This window comes from Marmota monax, unplaced genomic scaffold (assembly GCF_021218885.2).
Source record: "Marmota monax isolate L192 unplaced genomic scaffold, Marmota_monax_Labrador192_F-V1.1 WCK01_AAM20220418_F8-fsc00127, whole genome shotgun sequence".
NCBI lineage: Eukaryota > Metazoa > Chordata > Mammalia > Rodentia > Sciuridae > Marmota > Marmota monax.
Window position 1 is genome coordinate 1421905 of NW_026692894.1, and position 21868 is coordinate 1443772.

General features: G+C 48.9%; 1 protein-coding gene across 2 annotated transcripts; it reads left to right on the plus strand.

Moving 5' to 3' along the window:
* Positions 1 to 1127: 1127 nt before the first annotated feature.
* Unc5cl (unc-5 family C-terminal like) lies at positions 1128 to 14094 on the plus strand. Of its 2 annotated transcripts, none has more exons than XM_046450777.2 (9): positions 1128 to 1576; positions 5070 to 5514; positions 5987 to 6287; positions 7041 to 7303; positions 7968 to 8069; positions 8309 to 8376; positions 9163 to 9263; positions 9394 to 9507; positions 10856 to 14094. In XM_046450777.2, the coding sequence occupies exons 2-9, from the start codon at positions 5130 to 5132 to the stop codon at positions 11076 to 11078; spliced, it is 1557 nt and encodes a 518-aa protein (XP_046306733.1). In that variant the 5' UTR covers positions 1128 to 1576; positions 5070 to 5129; the 3' UTR covers positions 11079 to 14094. The 2 variants fall into 2 exon arrangements, with proteins under 2 accessions (XP_046306733.1, XP_046306732.1); XM_046450776.2 differs by having other exon boundaries at positions 1128 to 1549.
* The last annotated feature ends 7774 nt before the right edge of the window (positions 14095 to 21868 follow it).

Here is a 21868-nt window from a genome sequence, read left to right on the forward strand (position 1 = left end):
AATGGTGAGAACATTCAAATTCTTTCTTCTAGTGATTTTGAAATACACAATGCATTATTGTCTATTATTGTCACCATATTGTGCAATATAGCAGCAAAACTTAGTGTTGTCTTATTGTAACTTTGTACCTGTTAATCAACCTCTCCCCATATGGCACTCCTTCTGATACCTGCACTCCTGTGTTCATTGCAGCACTTTTCACAAGTACCAATAGGGAATCACCCTAAGAGCTGGGATACTATTCAGCCTTAAAAGCAGAAATCCTATCATTTGTGTCTCATGAATTAAGCGAGGCACAGAAATATAGATACCGTGTGATATCACTTACATGCAGAATCTAAAACAGTTGCTCTCATAGAATTAGAAAGCAGAAAGGGGGAAGTTACTTGTTTTCTATGGGAAATGGTAACTGGAGGTTGCAGGAACTCACCATGATTCCGTAGGGAGGCAGGCCAGACCACGATGATAACAGTTTCCATTTACTGAGCACCCATTCTGTGGTATTTGCTTTTCATTTACTAGCTCAATAATGATAACTACTATCCTATGCAAGATAGATATTATTATCTCATTTGACAGACCAGGGAATTGAGGCTCAGAGGGGTTAAAGATTGCCCAAAATTACATAGCCAAAATGCAGGTCACCTGGGATCCAAAATATATCCTCTTCTCTCTCCGCTGGCCATTTATTCAACAAGTCTTTATGCAACATCTGTATGCACCTGAAGCTGAGGCCACAGTAGGAGACGGCAGGGACACAGATGGAGGCACTTTCATTCTAGTGGTGCCATCTCTCCTGGCCAGAGTTCTTAAGGGCTCTGCCCCAAAGTTCAGCTCTCCCCCAAGGGGCAGTGTCTCTGCTAACTCTTTGAGTGCGAGGAGTGGTACCAGCACTGGGTAGGAAGCGGATTCCCATGCCACCAGCTATGTATCCGCATTTTTCCCTGTGCAGGAAGGGGCAGGCTATATGCTAAGCTCCCTTGACCTGTACATTGGCACCCGCCTGCAACTTCTTACAGCCTCAGAGCCTCAGGCCCAATCCAGACTTTCGGAGAATCATAACGTCCATTTTAATAAGATCCTCTAGGTGATTCATGCACACACTGTAATTTGAGAAGCTCTGGCGAAGTCTGGCTTCTCTTACCTTCTCTCATTTTAATAACCTCTGGCTGGGGCAGTCGCTCACCAGCAGGGGGCGCCGTAGGGAGGTGTTTCAAGGTGCACGGCCTGTACCCAGGTGAATCCTTCCCTTTCTCCTCCCTTCTGGACCTATCCTGCTAGCTAAATTGACTGACTCCTGGGATCCTCGGCTCCTACCTTGACTCGATTGGACTTTGCCAATAGAAAAGGACACTCTCCCCAACTCCTTATGGACGCTGGGAGGCATGAGTCGGCCAGGAAGCTCTAGGCCACTCCTACCTGATTCTCCGCCCACCTCCACTTGTAGGCTGGCCTGGCTGACCGTGTCTGGCTGACCTGTCTATTTCTCAGAGAAGGAACTACTGTTCCGGGACAAGCCAGGAGCCTCTGGGAGGAATTAGCCAGAAAGGTGAGCCCCTTTCTGGGGCACCTGGAGGTGGGTGGGCACTGCAGCGGGGTCACCTGGACTCAGGGGAGGGGCGAGGCCAGAGTGTGGGGATCTTCTGTGGCAGGAGAGGAAAAGGGCCCCTGCTGCTGGGTGCTGCTGGGCTGATCTGTGCACTATAGAAATGTGGGCATCGCTAATGAGCGCTGGCTGTGACTCAGCCGCGGCCTCACTCATCCCAGTGCTTTTATGTCCTGTAATGATAACTGGAGATCTAGCAGATGTTGGGAGGTGCCGTGAGAACAATGAGGGAGAAGGGTTGAGTTTAACAGATCTGAGCAGCACTTTGCAGCAGGACTCTGGATCTTTGTGTTGGAGAAAGCAACTACCTAGGGACAGGCGATGGCGGGATTCTCAAGAGCCCTCATTTTAGGGAAATGCTATTCAGGACAATCTGGGGCCTGGAGCAAGACAAACTGGAGGAATGAGTGGGTGTGTGTGGGGGGGGGTCGGTATGGAGTTGGGAGGCTCCAATTCATACTTGAATAACTGTAGTGCTGCAGGTTCTGTTCAGCAAAACTGGGGACCATTTCCCCTCCTGGGGCTAGGGGGAGGATGGACTGAGAGTCAATGCAATCTGCAAGAGCTCTCAGCCTGGGGCCCCAGGGCTGAGTTGGGGGAGGAGCTAACCTGCTAGGTAAATGAATGGTCTCCTCTTGAAGGGCCCTGAGGCTTTGGGGGTGGTACATACATACCAGCTTCTCTGGGTGGGGACGCTGGGCCAAGGGACATCACTGCACCACCCAGTGGGGTGGGGAGGATTTGGACTCTGGTCTTGGGAGGCCCCAAGAAGGTTGTTGCTGTAGAAACGAAGTGGGTCCCCCCCTTCCCTTCCCACTAGCTGGCTGGTCCCCTGACACTAGTGCATTGGTGGAACCAAGGGCGTGCCGTTAGGTCCTTCTATTTCTTTTTACTCTATTTCTATTTCTTTCTTGTCCAGCTTCATTCCCTCTAGAGGAGGAAAGAAAGGCCTGGGTCAAAAGGATGGGCGGGGAGGGTGAGGGGTGTTTCTGAAAGTCCTTGTCATCCTGGCGCATCCTTCCTTTCTGTCTTCAATTGGTGCTTAATAGTCCCTGTCCATCCTGATCTATGAAATGAGATACAAATAACACCAGCTCTTTGAGGATCAAATGAGATGAGCCATGGAGAGGGCAGCGGTGCAAAGTGAAGCTCCATAGATGATAGCTATTATCAGAGTTAAAATTATGAATATGGAAGAACCAAAAGAAAGGGATGGAACCTAGGAGTAGCTCGAACCCACCTTCCCACCAGATGTGGGGCACTGTCAGCTCACCTGAGTCACCTGTGTGCCCTGCAGGCAGGCTGGCTGAAGAGGCTGGCGCACTGACCGCAGGGTCGGGTTTTAAGGCACAAGGGGCAATGCAAGCCTCCCTTCCGGTCCACATCTTCAGCGAGGAAGCCCGGTAAAGAGGCCCCGCCTTGAGTCCATCCCGAGGACATAGAGCAGCTTCTGCCCTGTCTGGAAGAGGGTGGGAAGGGGGCTTAGTTTTCCTGGGGAAGGAAAGAAGGTAGGCAAAACCTCAGCTCCAGGTGGGTGGTGTGAGAGAAGGAGCAGGACGTAACGGATGCCAGAACTTTTTCAGTGGAGATCCTGGTGAATCAACCCGAGGGGATTCTGAGGACTTGGAAGGAGCACATCCTGCCTCACAGATCTCAGCCGCCAAGTGAATGAATTCCACTCCCTCAGCAGCTCCTTGAGAGCTGAATAAGACGTCATCTTTGACAGGACTGAACTTCCCACAGTGCCTGATACACAGCTGGTGCTCAGGAAATACTCATTTGGGAGAGCTGCATGTGGCGGCAGATGATCAAGAGCTGCTCAGGCTGGTGGGATGGCGATGGAGAGAGATGCGAGTTGGGGAAGAGACTTCCAAGGGAGGGTTGGTGACCCAGAGAGGTTCTACTGAACAGGAGGGCTGCAGGGGGGACACAAGGCAGGTGGGGAGAAGTGGGAAAAGTAGGAGCCAGAATGAACTTGTCCCATAGAGTGAGAGGGTGTTGGAAATCAGGGGGACTTGAAGGTGGATTAAGGAAGAGCTGGCGTTTCTACTGGAGGCTGCTGGGAAGTCTCCTGTGAGGAGCAGGCCCCCACCTTTGTTTTTCTTTCTTTCTTTCTGCTTCTTTCACTTTTAACTTTTGTTACTCATGTTGTACTGTGTGTTTGCCTGGGAACTACCTTGGGAGTTTCTGGCAGAAGGCGGGGCATAAAGAAACAAACACATTTGGACAGTGCTTATCATCCACGAATGATGTCACAGGACTTCCCTCCATCCTCAGGATCGCCTGGGACATTTCCCCTCCACTTTTAATAACTTTGGAAAAGAATGATAAAGTTTACATAAAATACATGTTTGGTGCCATTCGTAGTCCTTATCACATCTTCCGCCCTCTCAATTTGCCATGGCCTTTAGCTGTGACCAGTGGGAAGAGTTTGGGGGGTATCCTTCCAGACCTGCACTGTCTTAAGACAGCAGTCACTAGTACATGTGGCTACTGAGCACTTGAACTACAGCAAGTCCCAGCTGAGATGTGCCTTAAGTGTAAAATACACACAGAATTCACAGACTTGGTGTTGGAAAAAGAATGGAAGATATCGCAATAAATTTATATTAATTGACTGCTGAAATAATATTTTGAACGTTGTGGGTTAAATAAAAATAGCATTAATTTGTCCTATTCCTTTTTTAATGTGGCCACCAGAACACTTAAAATTACATATTTGGCTTGCATTTTGTTTTTATTGCACACGACTACTCCAAATCTTTCTCTACACATTTATATCTACACACACACACACACACACACACCCATAAACCCATATCTATACTATATACACTTATCTTTTTTGCAGTGCTGGGGATTGAACCAAGGGCCTCTCACATGCTAAGCACACACTCTACCACTGAGCCATGCCCCCAGCCTATGCCTTTTTTTTTTTTTACATTAATAAGATCAAAGGAGGCCTATGTGTGTCTTGCTTTTTTCACTTAAGATTTTGCTGTATCAGCACTTGCAGATCAAGATCAAGTCCTCTTTTTCCTCCTTTTTATTTTGAGACAGGGTTTTGCTAAGTTGTTGAGGCTGGTTCTAAACTTGTGATACTCTGACTCAGCCTCCTGAGTTGCTAGTATGCCACCACACCTGGCCAGGGTAGATATTTTGACAGGTGAAGAAACTGAGGTATACTAATCAGATAAGCATACCCAGCCACAATGCCCTAGATAGCATTTGAACTCATTGTCTAAATGTAAACTCTTTCTGCCTCAGAGTTTATCTTGATGTACTAGGTCATGAAAAGTGAGAGAGAGAGAGAGAGAGAGAGAGAGAGAGAGATGGGGGGAGGTGAAGGTCTATGAAAGGAATTGATCCAGCAGCTGTGCTGGAATGTGCTCCTTCACTGCAGCCACATGGAAGCCAAGTCTTGGCTTCTACAAGTCTTGACCCAACCCATTTTTTCCTCCAGGCCCTTGGCCTTGACTGGCACTGGGTGCAGGAGAGCCAGTAGCATCTAGTGACCAGGCGGATGTGCCCCCAGGAGAGTTCCTTCCAGCCCTCCCAGTTCCTCCTGCTGGTGGGGATCCCAGTGGCGAGTGCTCTCCTTCTGGTTCAGTGCCTTCGCTGGTATCGCTCTCGCTGGCTGCTGGGGACCTGTCTGAAGCCAGATGGGCAAGAAGAGCCAGTGTCCCCGTCCACCCCACTACCAGAATATGATGCTCCAAGGCAGTGTCCACCGGCCACACTGCCAGAGATAGCTGCCTTCTACCAGGAATTGCACATGCCCACCCAGGGCCAGACCATCATCCGCCAGCTGATGAACAAACTGTTGGTGTTTTCGGCTCGAGAGGTGGATCACCGCGGCGGTTGCCTGATACTCCAGGATACAGGCATTTCCCTGCACATCCCTCCAGGTAGCCACTCCCAGCCTCCTCCTCGGCATACAGTTGTTGGAACTGCATTAGGACACCACATCTGTTTATAGGCATCTTTTTAATTTTGAAAATTGTTTTTCTAGTTTAACCTTATTGAATCCAAAGACAGACATATTACTTATCTTTTGTGACAGCTTCCTGGCAGGTGGAAGTAAAGTGCCTTGTTCTAGTGACACTATGCGTTGACAATTCTCAGATAAAAGGAAGAGCACGGTTTGCAAATCTACACAAGGCCCTGCATGGGTTAGCAGCAGCCTTGGAAGGATGGGCACTGACTGGTTTAGGATTAGGCCACGAGTCAGCTCATGGCGGTCTCATTCATATGGCCTCTCTGGGCCCTGCTGGGGGCCTCTCCTAGGCTCCTGCCTACCTACTCTCTTACTCTGGCTGACCTCTTTCCGGGGTAAGGGTGCCTGCCTACCAGACCCATCTCAACTCTCCATCTCCCCAGGTGCTGTGGCCGTGGGCCGCCAGGAGCGGGTATCCTTGATTCTGGTGTGGGACCTGTCAGATGCCCCGTCACTGTCCAGGTCTCAGGGACTGGTGAGCCCTGTGGTAGCATGTGGCCCCCACGGAGCCTCCTTTCTGCAGCCCTGCACCCTCACATTCAAGCACTGTGCCCAGCAGCCCAGCTACGCCCGCACCTACAGTAGCGACACCTCCCTGCTAGATGCCAAGGCCTGGAGGCCCCTGGGTCGGCCCGGGGCCCACACGTCCCTGGATGAGTGCCGCATCCTCCTCTCCCACTTCAGGTAGGCACCTGCCCACTGGCCTGTCTTCCTGCTCCCATGTCTCTGCCGCTGTCTTTCCTGACTCCTGTCTCTCTGCCTCGTCCTCAGCTCTGTCTAGAACTGCCCCTTTATCTATTCAGGATGGTCTGCAAATCCCTGGGTCCCCCGTGTCCCTCTTTGGGCCTCTGTCCCACTGTCCATGGCATCTTGTTTATTTCCAACATTGTCCGGGGCTGTGCATCCCACTCCTGTCTCTCTGCCTGCCTGGAGGGGGTCTGCTCCATTCCTACTGGGGTCTCTCTGCAACTGTCTCGACCTTGTGTCTCTGTCCAGTACTATCTCCAAACTACTGAGGCCAGTTTGTCCCCTCCAGTTTCAACTCATGTTTGTCCTCCATCTCTGACCTTCTGGAATGTTAAGGTGTCTGATTCCCCATGTCCTTACCTCTTGTTGATGACAGCAGGGCCATTTGTGGGGCCCCTCACAAGCATGGGGATTCTGAGCCTACCTTCCCACTCTCCCTGCCACAGAATACTCATTGGCTTTCCTCTGCACTCAGTGAGGGGCACCAGGACATATTCACTTTGGGACACCTCTAGCAGCCAGCCCACCCCTCTCCAGGTCCTCTCCATAGGTCCCTCTGGAGTGTTCTCTGCACCTCCTGGGAGACCTGCACTGGGCCCTTCAGGTGACAGGAGCCTGGTGGTAGATGCACTGGGGTCTGGCGTTTCCCTGCCCTCCCGTGTCAGTCCCTGCCACCATCTTCCTCTGCAGCCTGTACACCTGCGTGCTAGAGGCGCCTGTGGGGCAGGCTGCCCGTAAATGGCTGCAGCTGGCCGTCTTCTGCTCGCCGCTGGTGCCTGGGCAGTCCCACCTGCAGCTGCGTGTCTACTTCCTGAACAACACGCCCTGCGCCCTGCAGTGGGCGGTGACCAACGAGCAGCCCCACGGTGGGCGCCTGCGCGGGCCCTGCCAGCTCTTCGACTTCACTGGGGCCAGAGGTGACCAGTGCCTGAAGCTCAAGTACATTTCTGAGGGTGAGGCGGGTGGGGCCTGGGAACTGGAAGCAGGGAGCCCCATGAGAAAGAGGGGTCCGTGGCCGCCCCCTGGGCTGGGAACCTGGGAACCCTAAGTTTCTTTCCTGGACTCCTGGGCCAGCAGCAGCAGCAGCAGAAAGGAGACCTCCTGGTTTCTGCTGCTGCCCAGAAGCTTCCAGGCTTTGTCCTCTTCCTCCCTCTGCTGTGCGCCCAGCCCTTGTACCCCACCCAGGACAGGGTGATGCCAGGTGGGAGGTGGGTGGTGTTGTACCCTGCAGGAATGGGGGAGGGGAAGGTGGAGGCTTTTATTGTCCCCCTGGGTGGACCTGGCACAGGAAAGGGCCTCCAGTCTTTCTTTGGGTCCTCTTGCCCTTATGCTAGGGCTGCTGGCATTGCCCAGGGCAAATGCCACACTATATTTGTGTGGTTGTGGGCAGGGCACACGGTGGTGGTGCATGGCTGCTTCAGGGATGGATGGGGGATGGAGGCTGCAGGGAGGGGGAGAGGAGGGAGTATGGGGTACAAGGCCACTTTGGTTCCCTGCCCAGGTTCTGGAGATTTCCATCCACTGAGACCCTCCTCACTTTACTCTTCCCACAACTTCCTTTAAGATTTGTGGAAGGCCCCACCTTCTGAGCCCCTCTGCCCTCTCTCCCCTCCCCAGGTTGGGAGAATGTGGATGACAGCAGCAGCCAGCTGGTTCCCCATCTCCACATCTGGCATGGAAAGTGCCCCTTCCGCTCCTTCTGCTTCCGGAGAAAAGCAGGTAGTCCAGGAGCCCCGAACCCTCCTGCTCCCACCCACCAACAACCCTGATATTCTGCAGCTCTATGCTGGGCTGTGCACATAGACTTTCTGTTAAGGGAGTCATTGCAGATCTTTGCAGTATCCGGCCTCTGCTTCTTCAGAGCCCTAGTGTTCCTGTAGAGTCCCTTTGACATCTCCTCCCCTCTCACCCCAAGTCTTTTCCTCTCACATCTGTCACTTTCTACCTCCTCTTTTTAGTCAATGAGAACGAGGACTGCTCAGCATCAACCAATGAGATCATTGTCACCATGCACACCTTCCAGGATGTGAGTTGTTATTGAGGGGCAGAAGGAGGGGAGGGCCTGTGACAAGTCCCAGGTAAGGTGGGCCAGGGGTCTGGTACCTGCTGAGTATGGTCCTAATCACATAATCAAGTAGATACAGATGTCATTTTCCACAGAATAGACATCTCACTCCCTTGTCTGTCAATGGAGGAATCCAGCGGGGAACAGAACCAGATGGTAGATTAGCCCTTCTCCCACCTCAGGGACTGAGGCAGCAAGGAGACCTGGTGTCTCCTAGGCTGCCTACATCTGAGAGACGAAGCCTGGTATCTCCAGTGGGAGAGTGACCAGGAAGGGGGCTTGGAGTAGGTGGGAGGGAGTTAGTTCTTTCCTCATCTCACAGCCTCAAAGGACTATATGAAGAAATCAGGGGGGTTTCATCTGAGTGGAAGGTAGACAGGTACCCTGATGTTGTCTCTTGGGAGGAAGGTGGGATGCAGGGAAGGGGGCACAAGCGCCTGAGTTTGGTATCTCCCCCTGCCCCATGACCGCATCCAGGATTTCTCGTGGTAGCTTAGGATGCACCCTGTATGGGTCTTCGTGTTCCAGTCCCCAAAGAGCTCAGTGGTTCAACTTGAGGTTGAATGTGGGGTTCTGGGGTCAGTGAATTAGAAGGAAGAGAGGGCTGGGTGGGGCATTACCTCCTGGTAAAGTGGCTCTGGGGCACAGGGTGAATCAGAGACACAGAAATAGGGGTAGGCTCTCAGCTTCTTCCAAGGGGAATGTCTTATGACCCCAAGTGTATTCATTGCCCCTCCGTGAACTCAGGGCTTGGAAACCAAGTACATGGAGATCCTCAGATTCCAGGCATCAGAGGAAGAGTCCTGGGCAGCACCACCCCCTGTCTCCCAGCCACCCCTGTGCAATAGGTGAGGTGAGGGGTGACCTTTCTGCCTGGGGGATGTTTGGGATTCCTTCCCCAGCACCTACAGGGCAAGTACAGCGTTTGGGGGTCTCTTTGATTCTTCCCTCCAAGAACACCCTTTCCCCCTGGCTCAGGCTGCCCCCAGAGCTCTTTGAGCAGCTGCAGATGTTGTTGGAGCCAAACAGCATCACGGGTAATGACTGGCGACGACTGGCCTCTCACCTGGGGCTCTGTGGCATGAAAATCCGGTAAGAAGGGTGAGGTCTGCAGATGGAAGTGGCGGGTGGGTTGGGGTAGGGAATCCTCAGGACACCCTGGGAACTGGACCACAGATAAGGGGATGACTTAAAAGAATGACAGCAACTACTCCCTACCCTCTTCCCCGTAGAAGGGTAGCTCTACTGATCACTGTATCCTCAGTACCTAGAGTAACACCTGGCTCTTAGTAGGTCACAATAAATGAGTTAACAATGAATCAAATATCATGCAAGTCACTGGGTGCTCATGATTACTAGCAGATAGTGTGTGTAAAGCATGTGGCTAGGCGCCTGGCACATGTATACTCAATAACTCTCATTTGTGGTGGCAGTGCAGCCACAGTCCCTGTCAAAGGAATTCACAAAGAAATTGTAGAATAATTCTGAACCAGGTCCCAGAATCCAGGCTGTGAGTGCAGGGGTCAGGGAAGGCTTTCCCAGGAGATGGGGCTATAGTAGGGCTTTGAAAATGGTGGGTTTAAAAACCAGCCATTTATTTAAGCATTTCTTCAAGACCCACTATGTCCTGCTAGCACTGCGATACAAGAATGACAGCCGGTTCCAGCTCTCAGGAGCTCATATCTTGTGTAGTAAGGGATGCAGAGAGTTTAAAAATAAAGTCAAGTGATCTTTGTGCCTGCTTGTGTGCATCTACCACAGTTGCCTACCACACTGGGAAAATACACAATAGCTGAAGAGCTAGCTATGACCAGAGGAACCTGCAATTAGGGCTTCAGGGAGGAGGGGTGGGAAGAGAAGAGAGCCCTTGTCTGAGGGGAGCAGCAGAGGTGTTTGTGGGTGTGGTGTGTGCAAGGTGGGACAGGGACAGGCCTCAGGAAAGGAGGCTCAGGGTGGGCGGGGGTGAGCCAGAAAGTCAGGAGCACTGGCTTGTTCAGTGGGCAGAAGACTCTGGAAGATTTTTGAGCAGCAGAGAGTCATGATAAAATCTATGGTTTAGAGCAACTGTTTCCTTTCTGGTGGGTAGAATGCTGTGGCCTGGGAGACAGAGGGGAGCCATTAAGAGCCTGGGTGAGGCAGGAGTGTGTTTGCGGTGGGGGAGGAGAAGGCAATCACAGAAATCAGAGCGGGAAGCAAGCTCAGAGGTCCTTTCATCCAAGCAGCTGAGGCCCAGAGAGGAACAGAACCTGGGAGTTAGCTTCTGAGCCCCAACAATCTGAGGTTTTAAAATCCTGGGGCCTCAGGCCACCCAAGTCCCCTGGACCCTAGGGAGAGCAGGAGGAGACCCAGAGCTAGGCTGGAGAGGAGGGGGGGGGGGTCGCAGTTGTGCCTGGAGGAGAGGGAGACCCCTCTCCAGCTCGCTCCTCCTGGCTTGGGCCAGGTTCCTGTCCTGCCAGCGCAGCCCCGCCGCCGCCATCCTGGAGCTGTTTGAGGAGCAGAATGGCAGTCTGCAGGAGCTGTACGACCTCATGACCGCCATGGAGCGGCTGGACTGCGCCTCGGTCATCCAGAACTACCTGAGCCAGACACCCAGAGGCAGCCCAGCCCCCGCCCGTGGGGCCGCCCTGGAGAACCAGGGCTTGGAGCTGGACGAGAAGCTCTGAGCGTCTGCTCTCGGGGGCGGGGGAAGCCGGGGGTGTGTTCTTCTGCCCAGAGAGAAAATGGCAGCTTGATGGACGTGCCCGGAGTCCTCTTCAGAAGCCACAGTCCATGTCCAAGGCCATCCAGGATACCGGAGCGCTCTCACCCGCGGGCTGCACCCCGACCGCCCCTGCGCCCACGAACTTTGTTCTGCGTGCAGGTCCTCTCTTGGCCAGCAGGGGGCGCGGGAGCCCAGGAGATGGCCACAGTCCGGCCAGCCTCTTGGAAGCTATTTCATAGACCAGTGGTCTGCCAGGTTGCCCCATGGGCACCGCATAGCAACAGTTTAGTCTACAAGGGTTCACTGAGCACTTAATAAGACCCAGCACTGGGCTGGGGCACTGGCGAGTACTGGAGTATCTGAGGTGAGGCCTCGACCCTTGACCAGCACAGGTTCCTTGCAGGAATCAAGATGACCTTCACATGAGCAGAGGGCAAATTCTAAAATAGCAGGTGCCTGTGGTTAGGGCGTGTGGTGGTCTGCTATGGACTGTGCTTTGCTTTAGGAATCAAGAAGGGAGGGACGTTGAATATGGCCCTGGGGTAAGGAGAGGGTTTTAGGGAGGATGTTGGGTGGTGTTCAGTTGGATTTAGGGGAAAGAGCTCAACTGTGCACAGTAGGAGCCAAGAGCAAGCACAGAGGACTGGAGACATTAAAGAGCTGCCCGGGTGGGCATGAGGGAGGGTGGCAGGAAGGTTTTAGAGCTGGGCAGTCACATCTACTGTCCACAACCTCCCCTCGTTTCCTTTGCCTCTCATGTTCCAATTCATGCCTGTCTTCCCCTCTCTGCAGTTCTCTCTCTCATAAAGCATTCAAGCTGAGAAGAAGCTGCAAGATTAACATTCTTGCCCAGTCTTTATATCTCTTCACCTCCAACTGTGTGAGTTTTAAGTCTCTGACTTCATTGACTTCATTTTTTTTTGCCTCTATTTCCTGCTGTTGTTCCATCTCTAAATCTGCTCACTGACTGCCTTAGCATCTTTTTTCTCTACCCAGTTCCTGTGCCCTGTCTTTGTGGGTTTCTTTCTGTATTTGAAATCCTCAGTCATTCCCCTCAGGCAAATGTCTCCAAACTAATGTTAAGCATATTGGAAGAGACTGGGCTACCCCAGGAATGAATGGGGCTATTTTACCCATGAAAGAAGACCCAGATTAAGGTCAGAAAATAAAGAAAGGGGTTGAAGAATGTCCCACTCAATCATCAAATACTTATTTAGCACTTACTGTGTGTTAGACACTGTATACAAAAGAGATGGATAGGCTGGCCCTGAAAGGAGAACAGAGGATTTGACTGGATTCTAGCAATGCTTTTGTTTGCAAACAGGTGTTGTTAATCTGTTGAAGGGACAGCAGTCTCTCTGGCAACCCTAACAATTTGCTTCTATACTTAATTAAAAATATTAATGCTTTTTTTTATAATGAATGCTATTGTATAGTAAAATATGAAAATTGCCTTTTCATAAAAACAGACACATAGATCCATGGAACAGACTAGAAGGCAAACAAACACACACAGATACAGTCCTCTGATCCTTGACAAAGATGCCAAAAACACATTGGAGAAAAGAGAGCCTTTTGAACAAATGGTGCTGGGAAAACTGATTATCCATACGTAGAAAAATAAAACCAGACCTTCATCTCTCACCTTAAACAGAAGTCAACTTGAATCACAGGCCTAGGATTTAGACCAGAAACCATGCAACTCCTGGAAGGAAATGTGGGGTCAATACTCCAACACATAGGTGTAAGCAGAGACTTCCTCAATAGGATTCCTGAAGCTCAGGAAATAATACCAAGAGCTCATAAATAGAATGGCATTAAATTAAAAAGCTTCTGCACAGCAAAGGATATAAGTTAGAATGTGAAGAGAGAACCTACAGAATGGGAGAAAATCTTTGCTAGCTACTCTTCTGAAAGATGATTAATATCCAGAATATATAACAAACTCAGAAAAACTTAACACCAAAAAACAAAATAAAACAAACATCCCAATTTTAAAAATGGGCAAATTAACCAAATAGACACTTATCAAAAGAAGAAATACAAATGGCCAACACATATGTGAAAAAAATGTTCAACACTAGCAATTAGAAAAATGCAAATCAGAATGACACTGAGATGTCATCTCACTCCAGTTAGCATGGCAACCATCAAGAATACAAACAATAATAAATGCTGGAGGAGGTGTGGAGAAGAAACACGTCCTTTTACTTTGGGTGCTGGGGACTGAAACCAGAAGCACTTTACCACTAAGTCACATCCCAGCCTTTTTAATTTTGATACATGGTCTCACTAAATTGCTTAGTGAGACCTCAGCCTCAGCCTCAGCCTCCCATGTTGCTGGAATTATAGGCATGTGTCACAGTGACCAACTGAGAAAAAGGAACTTTTATGCTGTTGGAGGGATTGTCAATTAGTAGAGCCACTATGGAAATCAGTATGGAGGTTTCTCGAAAGAGTAGGAATGGAACCACCATATGACCCAGCTCTACCACTTCTTGGTATTTGTCCCAAAGAATCAGCATACTGTAGCCACACATGCATACCCATGTTTATGGCAGCACAATTCATAATAGCCAAACTATGGAACTAGCCTAGGTGTCCATCAGTGGATCAGTGGACAAATAAAATGTAGTATATGAAGGATGGAAAACAGCAACCCCCAGGGAAAAAGGGACCAACAACCTCCAAGGAGAAAGGAGGACCATGGTTCCCAGATGGAGCAGGCAAACAATGGGCTCTGGACTTTCACCACTTCCCAGCAACAATGGACTTTGAGTATTCACAACTGCTCCCCCTGAGCTGGGCTTTGAACTTGCACAAGTGTTCCCCCTGACCGACCAAACAATGCATTCTGCTATGATTCAAGTTCCACTTAAACCCTATAAAAATCAGATCTCTCTTGTAACCAGTTTCCATTTTGTCTCCTGAACATGTGCCATTCCCGTTGCTTAATAAAGAAAGCCTTGCTGATCCGATGAGGTCTGTCCCCATTTTGGTTATTTTTGCTTTCAGTACCTGTGTACATGGGGCTTTATTTAGTCATAAAGGAGAATGAAATTATGTCATTCATAAGCAACTGGGTGGAACTTGAGGACACCATGTTAAGTGAAGTAAGCCAAATTGAGAAAATCGAAGATCACATATTTCCTCTCATATGTGGAAGTTAGAAAGGAAAAAGGGGGGAAAAACAGAAGGTGATCTCATGAAAATTGAAGGGAGACTAATGGAGTACAAGAACAGGGAGGGGGAGGAGGAAAAGGAGAAATGCTGGGGAATGCTATTGGCCAAATTATCTGGTCATGTCGTGTGCATGTACAAATATGTAACAGTGAATCTGTACAGGGAATTATGTATAATTACAATGCACCAATAAAAAATGTAGAAAAAAAGAAGAAAATTGTCTTTCTTTGTTATTAACTGTATTTTGCTCTGATTGGTAAATTTGAATGTGGGGATGAGTAGTTAAATTATACCCATGGATAAGGGTTAGAGGGAAGCATTTAGTAGGTTGTGCTTTCGGTGTGAACATCGTCCAGCATGATCAGTCAGGCAGATTCATTTCCCTTTCTGTAGAAGCAAGGTACAGAGTTGGGCTCCACTTGTCCTCTCCTCTCTTCTTTCCACCCCACCAGGGGCTGCTGATCACTCTGGGTTGGCTCCTTGGCCTTTATCCCATTGCTTGGTTCAAAATTGACCCATGAAGGCCGCCTTCCTCCCCTGACACCCTTGCTCTGTTTTCTTATGGTCTCCCATGGGCTCTTCCCAGCCCTTCAGTCCAGCCAAAGACATCTCTGCATTCCTTCCTACTCCGGAACAAATCATTTAAAAGGTTTCAGGTCTCCCCGTGTTGTGAACAGAAACCGTGGGGGTTTCTGGGATGGGATAGAATGCTTTCTGGTCCAATTCCAATTTCTCAGAACGGGTTCCCAGGGCTGGCAGAGGGATGCTTAGAAATCCTGGGGCAGGTGCAGGCTGGGTGATTCCCACAGAAGGGTCCATTCCTTTCTCAAATCAAACCTGTGTGTATTTACAGCACCTAAAGCTGAGACAAGATGTGTTCTAAGGGGTGTTGGGGACTTAATGCTTAGCCATGGCTGTTGGGCTGACTCAACAGCTCTCATGTCTGTGGGCATGAGTCTCTCCACCCTTGGAACAAACTGACCATATTACAGGCTCGTCAAGGGTCCCCTTTGAGTCCACAGACTGTGAAGAGATGGCACACTGATGACCCAAGGAAGATTCACTGAGCCGGAGAATTTTCCTTTGTGTGTTGCCTTTGGAGGGAACAATTGATCACGGCTTTATGGCCTCACCTCTAGCCCTTTCCTTAATAGGTTACTGCCTGGTCCCTAAAACAAATTCATGACTTCTGCCTTGTGGGTATCATAGTATGAGAAATAGAAAGTCTAGGGGTCCATTTTCAGAATACAGTTTTTAGCTTTAAGTGTAAAATGACTTGGGATGTAAGAAAGGCAGCTGCAGGGGCGAGCAGAATGAAAAGTCACAAGCAGTTAACACCCAGGGTACAACTTCACCGCCCCTTGACAAACAGGAGGTGAGAGGGAACCACCCAGCACCCAGCACCGACCAACAGAGAGAAACTGTATGTGCCCAAAGGTGCTCAATCCAAGGGGACTTTAGTGCCCCAAGAGAACAAAGTGGGGTGGGGGTGGGGGAGGTGGAGACAACTAAAGGTATATTTTGTAAGCCAGTAGGAGACAGCAAGACCTAGGTGGTGTTTGGGGGAATTGTGCACCCCATACTACCCAGCCAATGAGAAACTAGGGAGGGATCTTGTGCTCTAGGGGATAAAACACTATTTTTTTTTTTTTACCCAATCTGTGTGTCCCTGACCACCAGGCACCAGATCTTGCAAGACCATTACTAAAGTAGAACCTCCCTTTGGTCTTCCTTGTATCTCTGGGTCCATTCTTTGGGCTTGGATAGGTGAGCATGTTTCTCACAACTGAGGCCCACATCTGAACTTCCGCCTGTTGGGATCAGAGTGTGGGTTGGTTGGGGGTTGAGGAAGTAGGTGGGGGTCTAGTTAGAGCCTCCAGTGCTCAGGGATACCCTGTGCTCAGCATCCCTTCCGACTGCTGAGTGGTATTCATGCTGATATCCGGATCTGCAGTGTCCAACAGAAGTACAATGAAAGCCACATATATAATCTTACACATTCTAATAATCACATCAAAAAATGTCAAGGGACTGTGGTGGTAGCTCAGTGGTGGAGTGCTTGCCTAGCATGTGTGAGGCACTGGGTTCGATCCTCAGCACCACATCAAAAGAAACAAAGGTATTATGTTCATCTACAATTAAAAAAAAAGTAAAAAAGAAACAAGTGACATCAATTTAAATATTTTGTTTAACCTAGTAGATCCAGAATATGATTTCCTCACATAATCATTAGAAGATCAATGCCATATTTTAAGTTATTTTTTCATGTTGAGTGTCAGGCATCTGGCACTTCCTTTACAATTATAGCACATCTCAAATTGTATTCTTCAATAGTTTGCTTCTGAAATGTCTCATAAAGGCGCATGTGTTGAAGGCTTGGTCCTCAGGCTGTGGTGCTGTTGGGAGGTAGATCTGGTTGGCAGGAGATAGGTCATTAGGGGCATGCTTATCATATGGAGGTTCCAGCCCCTTCTTGCTCTGTGCTTCCCAATCATTGTGTGGTGAACAGGCCTTCTCCACCATGGGCTCCTGCCATGATGTACTGCGTGACCACAGGCCCAAAGCCACAGGCCATGTAACCATGGCCTGAAGCCCCGGAAACCATAAGCAAAATAAACCTTTCCTTCTCACATGTTGTTTATCTCAGGTATTTTTCACAGTGGTAGAATGCTGACTATAACCTATGCTAATTTTTATGGGAAATATTTGATCTGAATTTAACTTTCCTAAAGTTTACAGCTGAAAAATTATATTTACACATACAAGTTAAACCAGCTAATTTTTTTTTTTCAAAAATAGCATTAGGAATTGGTCTTGAAATTTAAGTTCATTGAAATAAAATAATTAAATTCCTTAATTTCACTAGCAACATCTTAAGGGCTCAATAGTTATGTGTGTCTAGTGGGTACAGTTAATGGACAGCACAGGTTTGTACTATGCATCTAGCTGGATATACCTTTTTATTGTACTTGATCATCCATCCATCCATTTATCCATCTATCCATCCATTCATCCAACATTTGCTGAATATCTGTTCTATGCAAAGCCATGTGGAAATTGCTGGCAATAAAATTCAATGAAGAAGAACATCTTCATTCCGTAGGAGCTCCTGGGATGGCGAGAGTCAGAGGGAAGGGCCCTTTCCTCCCAAGCTTCTTTGCATCTAACTCAAGAAGGAAATGGAGACAAGGTGCAGGCAAACATCCTCTGTACTGGGCCTCTGTACTGGGACGGCTTGCCCAGGTGCAGAGGCAGTGAATGCAAAGTCACGTGTTCCTGGATTCCCAGCTGCCGCAGTCTGGCTGGGCACAATTCAGGAACCACTTGTCAAAAGAAACGAACTTTAGTTTTAGAACCACACACCACACCACACAGCTCCTCAGGAAAAACCCTCAGAGCCCAACTGCCACCACCGGCTTCTCCCAAGCCTCCCAACCTCCCACAATCCTCCTCTCTTGAGGCTGATTGGCTGGGTCGCATGGGCGGAGCCAAAAAAAGTCCCCCAGTGAGCAGCTCCATAGTCTGAAAGGGCGGGGAAACAGCCCAATGAGCATCACCGCAGAGGAGCCAATCAGCTAGAAGTTGCTGGGGCCGCTGTGAGCCAATCATCAGCTGGCAGCTCGAAGTTTGCTGGGGCCCCTTCGGCTCTGGCTCTCAACACCCAGCAGATCAGGTGAGCTATTGGTGGCTGAGAACAGAATCCATTCTGCCTCACACATGCTAGGCAAGCACTCCACCACTGAGCTACCACCACAGTCCCTTGACATTTTTTGATGTGATTATTAGAATGTGTAAGATTATATATGTGGCTTTCATTGTACTTCTGTTGGACACTGCAGATCCAGACATCAGCATTCTGGATCTACTAGGTTAAACAAAAGGCCCATGTGTTGAGGCAAGTGGGATTTATGGGAAAATACTAAAGAATAAACAATCATGTGCAGGGCTTGCAAATAGATTTAAGATGAAGTTTCTGTAAACAATGTCTTAAACTGTGCTGACTCAAGTGGAGGGGCGGGGGTTGTATCTCTATGCTGTTTGCTACTTCACTTTAGACAGGAACTTGACTTTACTGCAGCCACATTGATGTCACTTCTGAGTGAGGAACAAGACCTCCACACCACCTCTGAATGCTGAGGCCTCTGCTGCTGTCCAGGCCAGCAAAAGTGGAAGCTCAGAGCACCTCCTGATCCTTCATGTGACTCACTCCTGAATCAAATCTCTAGTGGTGACATCAGGTTATCAGAGCCCAGATCACGTGGTTCAATCCTAGCTGAAAAGACATCTGGAAACTGGAATTCTGACTTCAATATTTAGGAGGTGGGACTTATGACATGCTTGTATCCCTGAATATGGAAAAGATACTCAAATGTTGGTGGGCAGAAATGAATACGACAGATATCTACTATAGTTTTAAAGAATTTGTCCCGTCTAGCAAATTCTTCACAGGGAGTCATGCCTTCAGCGTGTGCCTGTGTGATACTTTCAGAATCTTCTCAATAAAGCACAACTGCACAGTTTTAGGAGGACTCTCAGGCCAGTGTCCCTACATGTGATTCTGTAATCCAGGATTAGACTTCAGCATGTATTGTAAGTGCTGTGATCCGAATGTTCACATCTTCCCAAAATTCATGTGTTGAATTCTTAATCCCCCAATGTGGTGGTATGAGGAGGTGGAGGCCTTTGGGATGTGATTAGGTCATGGGGGAAGAGCCCTCATGGACAGGATCATTCCTCTTACAAAAGAGATCCCAGAGGGACATGGTCCCTTCCTCCATGTGAAGACATCATGAGAAGGCAGCATCCATGAACCAGGAAACAGACCCTCATCATGCATCGTTTGGGTTAGTACCTTTATTTTGGCTTTTCAGCTTTCAGAACTGTGAGGAATAAATTTCTGTGGATTACATGATCTACCTAGTCTATTGTATTTTCGTTATAGCAGTCCAACCAGATGAAGACAATAAGTATTCAGCAAATGAGTTCACCGACAGCAATGAGTTGGTTTATTCTGCACCTTGTCTAGCCTCATGTGCCTCCTGCAGAGGCTGAAAACACAAATTATATTTCCTAGACTCCTGAGCAGATGGGAAATCTAGATCTGTTTATGTTCTGCCAACCAGCTGAACCCAGGCAGGGCTTTAATTTGGAATTGAATATTTGTGTATGTGGTGAGGGGCATCGAATAGGGCATGAAACTAGTGCCGATTTGAGGAGCCATAGGTTTGGCCTCAAGTGTATTCCTTCAACCCTCCCAGCGCTCTGTGAACTACCAAGCCTCTGCAATGTAGTATGTGGGCTTCATCTGGCCAGGGAGGGGTTAATAGTGCACAAAAAAGACCCCTGTCCAATGTGCCAGTGATTCCTTCTCCGGACAGTCTGTCCTTTACTCTGTATCATACCTTTCCTGCTCTGCTGGTATGGAAGGGTCCATGATATCACCAAAGGGTATAAGAGAGATGATAGTGCTCAAGTATTCCTACCAGGTGAAATAAAGATAGAGCAGTCCTATGCTGATGGAGATAGCACCTCCCTACCCCCAAATTAAAAAATAAAACAAACACCAACAATGCTTTTTTATGAGACCTGTCATCCTTATCCATATTTTAAAAATCCTCCCGCAGGTATGTTTATTCATGTACCCAGCCCATATTTGAGTGCTCACGATGGGCTTAAACTCATGGTGGGCCTTTACTTATTTTTGTCCTTTTAGGTAAACTTTAATCCAGACTATGCCAGATCCTTGTTGGTAGAGATGTTCTGACTTTCTGGCCAGCAAAAGCTAACAGCAATCCTGGCAGATGAGTGTCATCCTGTCATAAATATATTAGCCCATAGACAGGAATGTGCTTATTATCAGTTGTCAAGCCTCAGGTGGGGACACTTTCCAAACAACTAGGAAGGATACAATCAGACAATGAAGAGTAATGTTTGGGAAATGCTGAAGAGGGTGGACATGAAAGGAAGAAAAGTCCCTTAGTGGAGCAGGGAGTGGAGATGGGGTGGGGAAGGGCCCAACACCTGACTCTCCTGTTCCTTGTCATCTCAGAAATCTACCAGGAGAGCCTTCACATCTGTCTGGTACCTGCTGTGTACCCACAGGGTTCCCCCAAATCAGGCTGCTAGCGCTCTGGCTGAAGAGACCATCTGTGGCCAGGTGGAGGAAGTGGGCCACTGTCAGTGCACAGAGTTGGAACCCTGAGAAGTGCAGGCTCTGGAAACCTTCCCTCCTGCCACCCACACTGTCCTCTCTGCCTCCGACTACCCCCTTTCTGGGCCAAGGAGGTTAGGTAGGACTCTGGTTCACTCTTCATCAAGAGAGATCAGGGGACTCCTTTAATCCAGCTTCTGTCTCTTCTCCTTTATGAACTCTTTTAAATTTATTTGATTCCATCAATGCAGAATGAATTTCCATTCCCTTGAGGCCCAGTCTTGATGAATCGGGATGAGTAAGGACTGTGGAGCCCACAGGCTTAACCTCCAGCTTTATTGTTTTTCCCTGCAGATCTCAGCAAGGTGCTTAAAATGTCGGAGGTTCCATCTCCTCCTCCAGATGATGGGGATAGCACCTCATCCTGTTGTGAGGACCACCAAGGCCACGGACACACAGTACTTGGTCCATGGCTTACACATCAAAGGCCTTCCTCTTTGAACTCCCTGACATGGTCCTTTGGCTGTGCATTTGCTGATTCTGGCTGCAGAGCATCCCAGCCCCTCTCTAATAGCACCCTGACCTTTCAGGAATCATATTTCCCCATAAGAGTTCCTGCCTTGGTGCAGCCAGGGGCCTGCAGGACACAATACAAGTCCCCGAATCCTGAGAGGGTAGATTGAGGATGTACTAGGGACCAAGTGAATGGTCGTGTCCCTCTCAAATTCATATGTTGAAATCCTAACCCCCAATGTTTTAGGAAGTGGGGACACTGGGAAGTAATCAGCTCATGAGAATGGGATTTGTATCCTTATAAGAAGAGACAGAAGGGGAACTGCCTTCCCTTCTTCCTGCTCTCTACTATATGAGGATCAGAAAAGATGTCCAACTGAAAATGAGGAGGAGGGCCCTCACCAGACATTGAATATTCCAGTATCTCCTCCTGGACTTCCCAGCTGCTGGTACTGTGAGAAATGAATCTTCACAGATCCACCTTGTTGATGGTATTCTGTCAGAGTGGCCTGAATGAACTAACACAGCATATGTGACGTGGTTAGCGGTTCTTCAGAGCCACAGAGATCTGGGTGTGCCTACCTGGCTGATTCTTTTCTGGAGCAGGGCTGGACTTCTGTTGCTAGACTGCCAGGGTATCCTGAGCCTGGACCTTCCGTCTTCTCAGGGAGCTGATGAATCCTGACACAATTCCAGAAAATTCCCATTTGGCTTACATTTGCCAGAATTGATTTCTCTTGCTCGGAACCAAGAACTCTGATTAATACCATTTAACCTTAACATTTAAGCCATGAAATACCATAGGTTCTGTATTAGTTATCTGCTGCAGTTTAACAAATTGGCATCAAAGTTTAGTGGCTTAAGGCAACAATCGTCATTAGTGATCTCTCACCATCTCTGTGGGT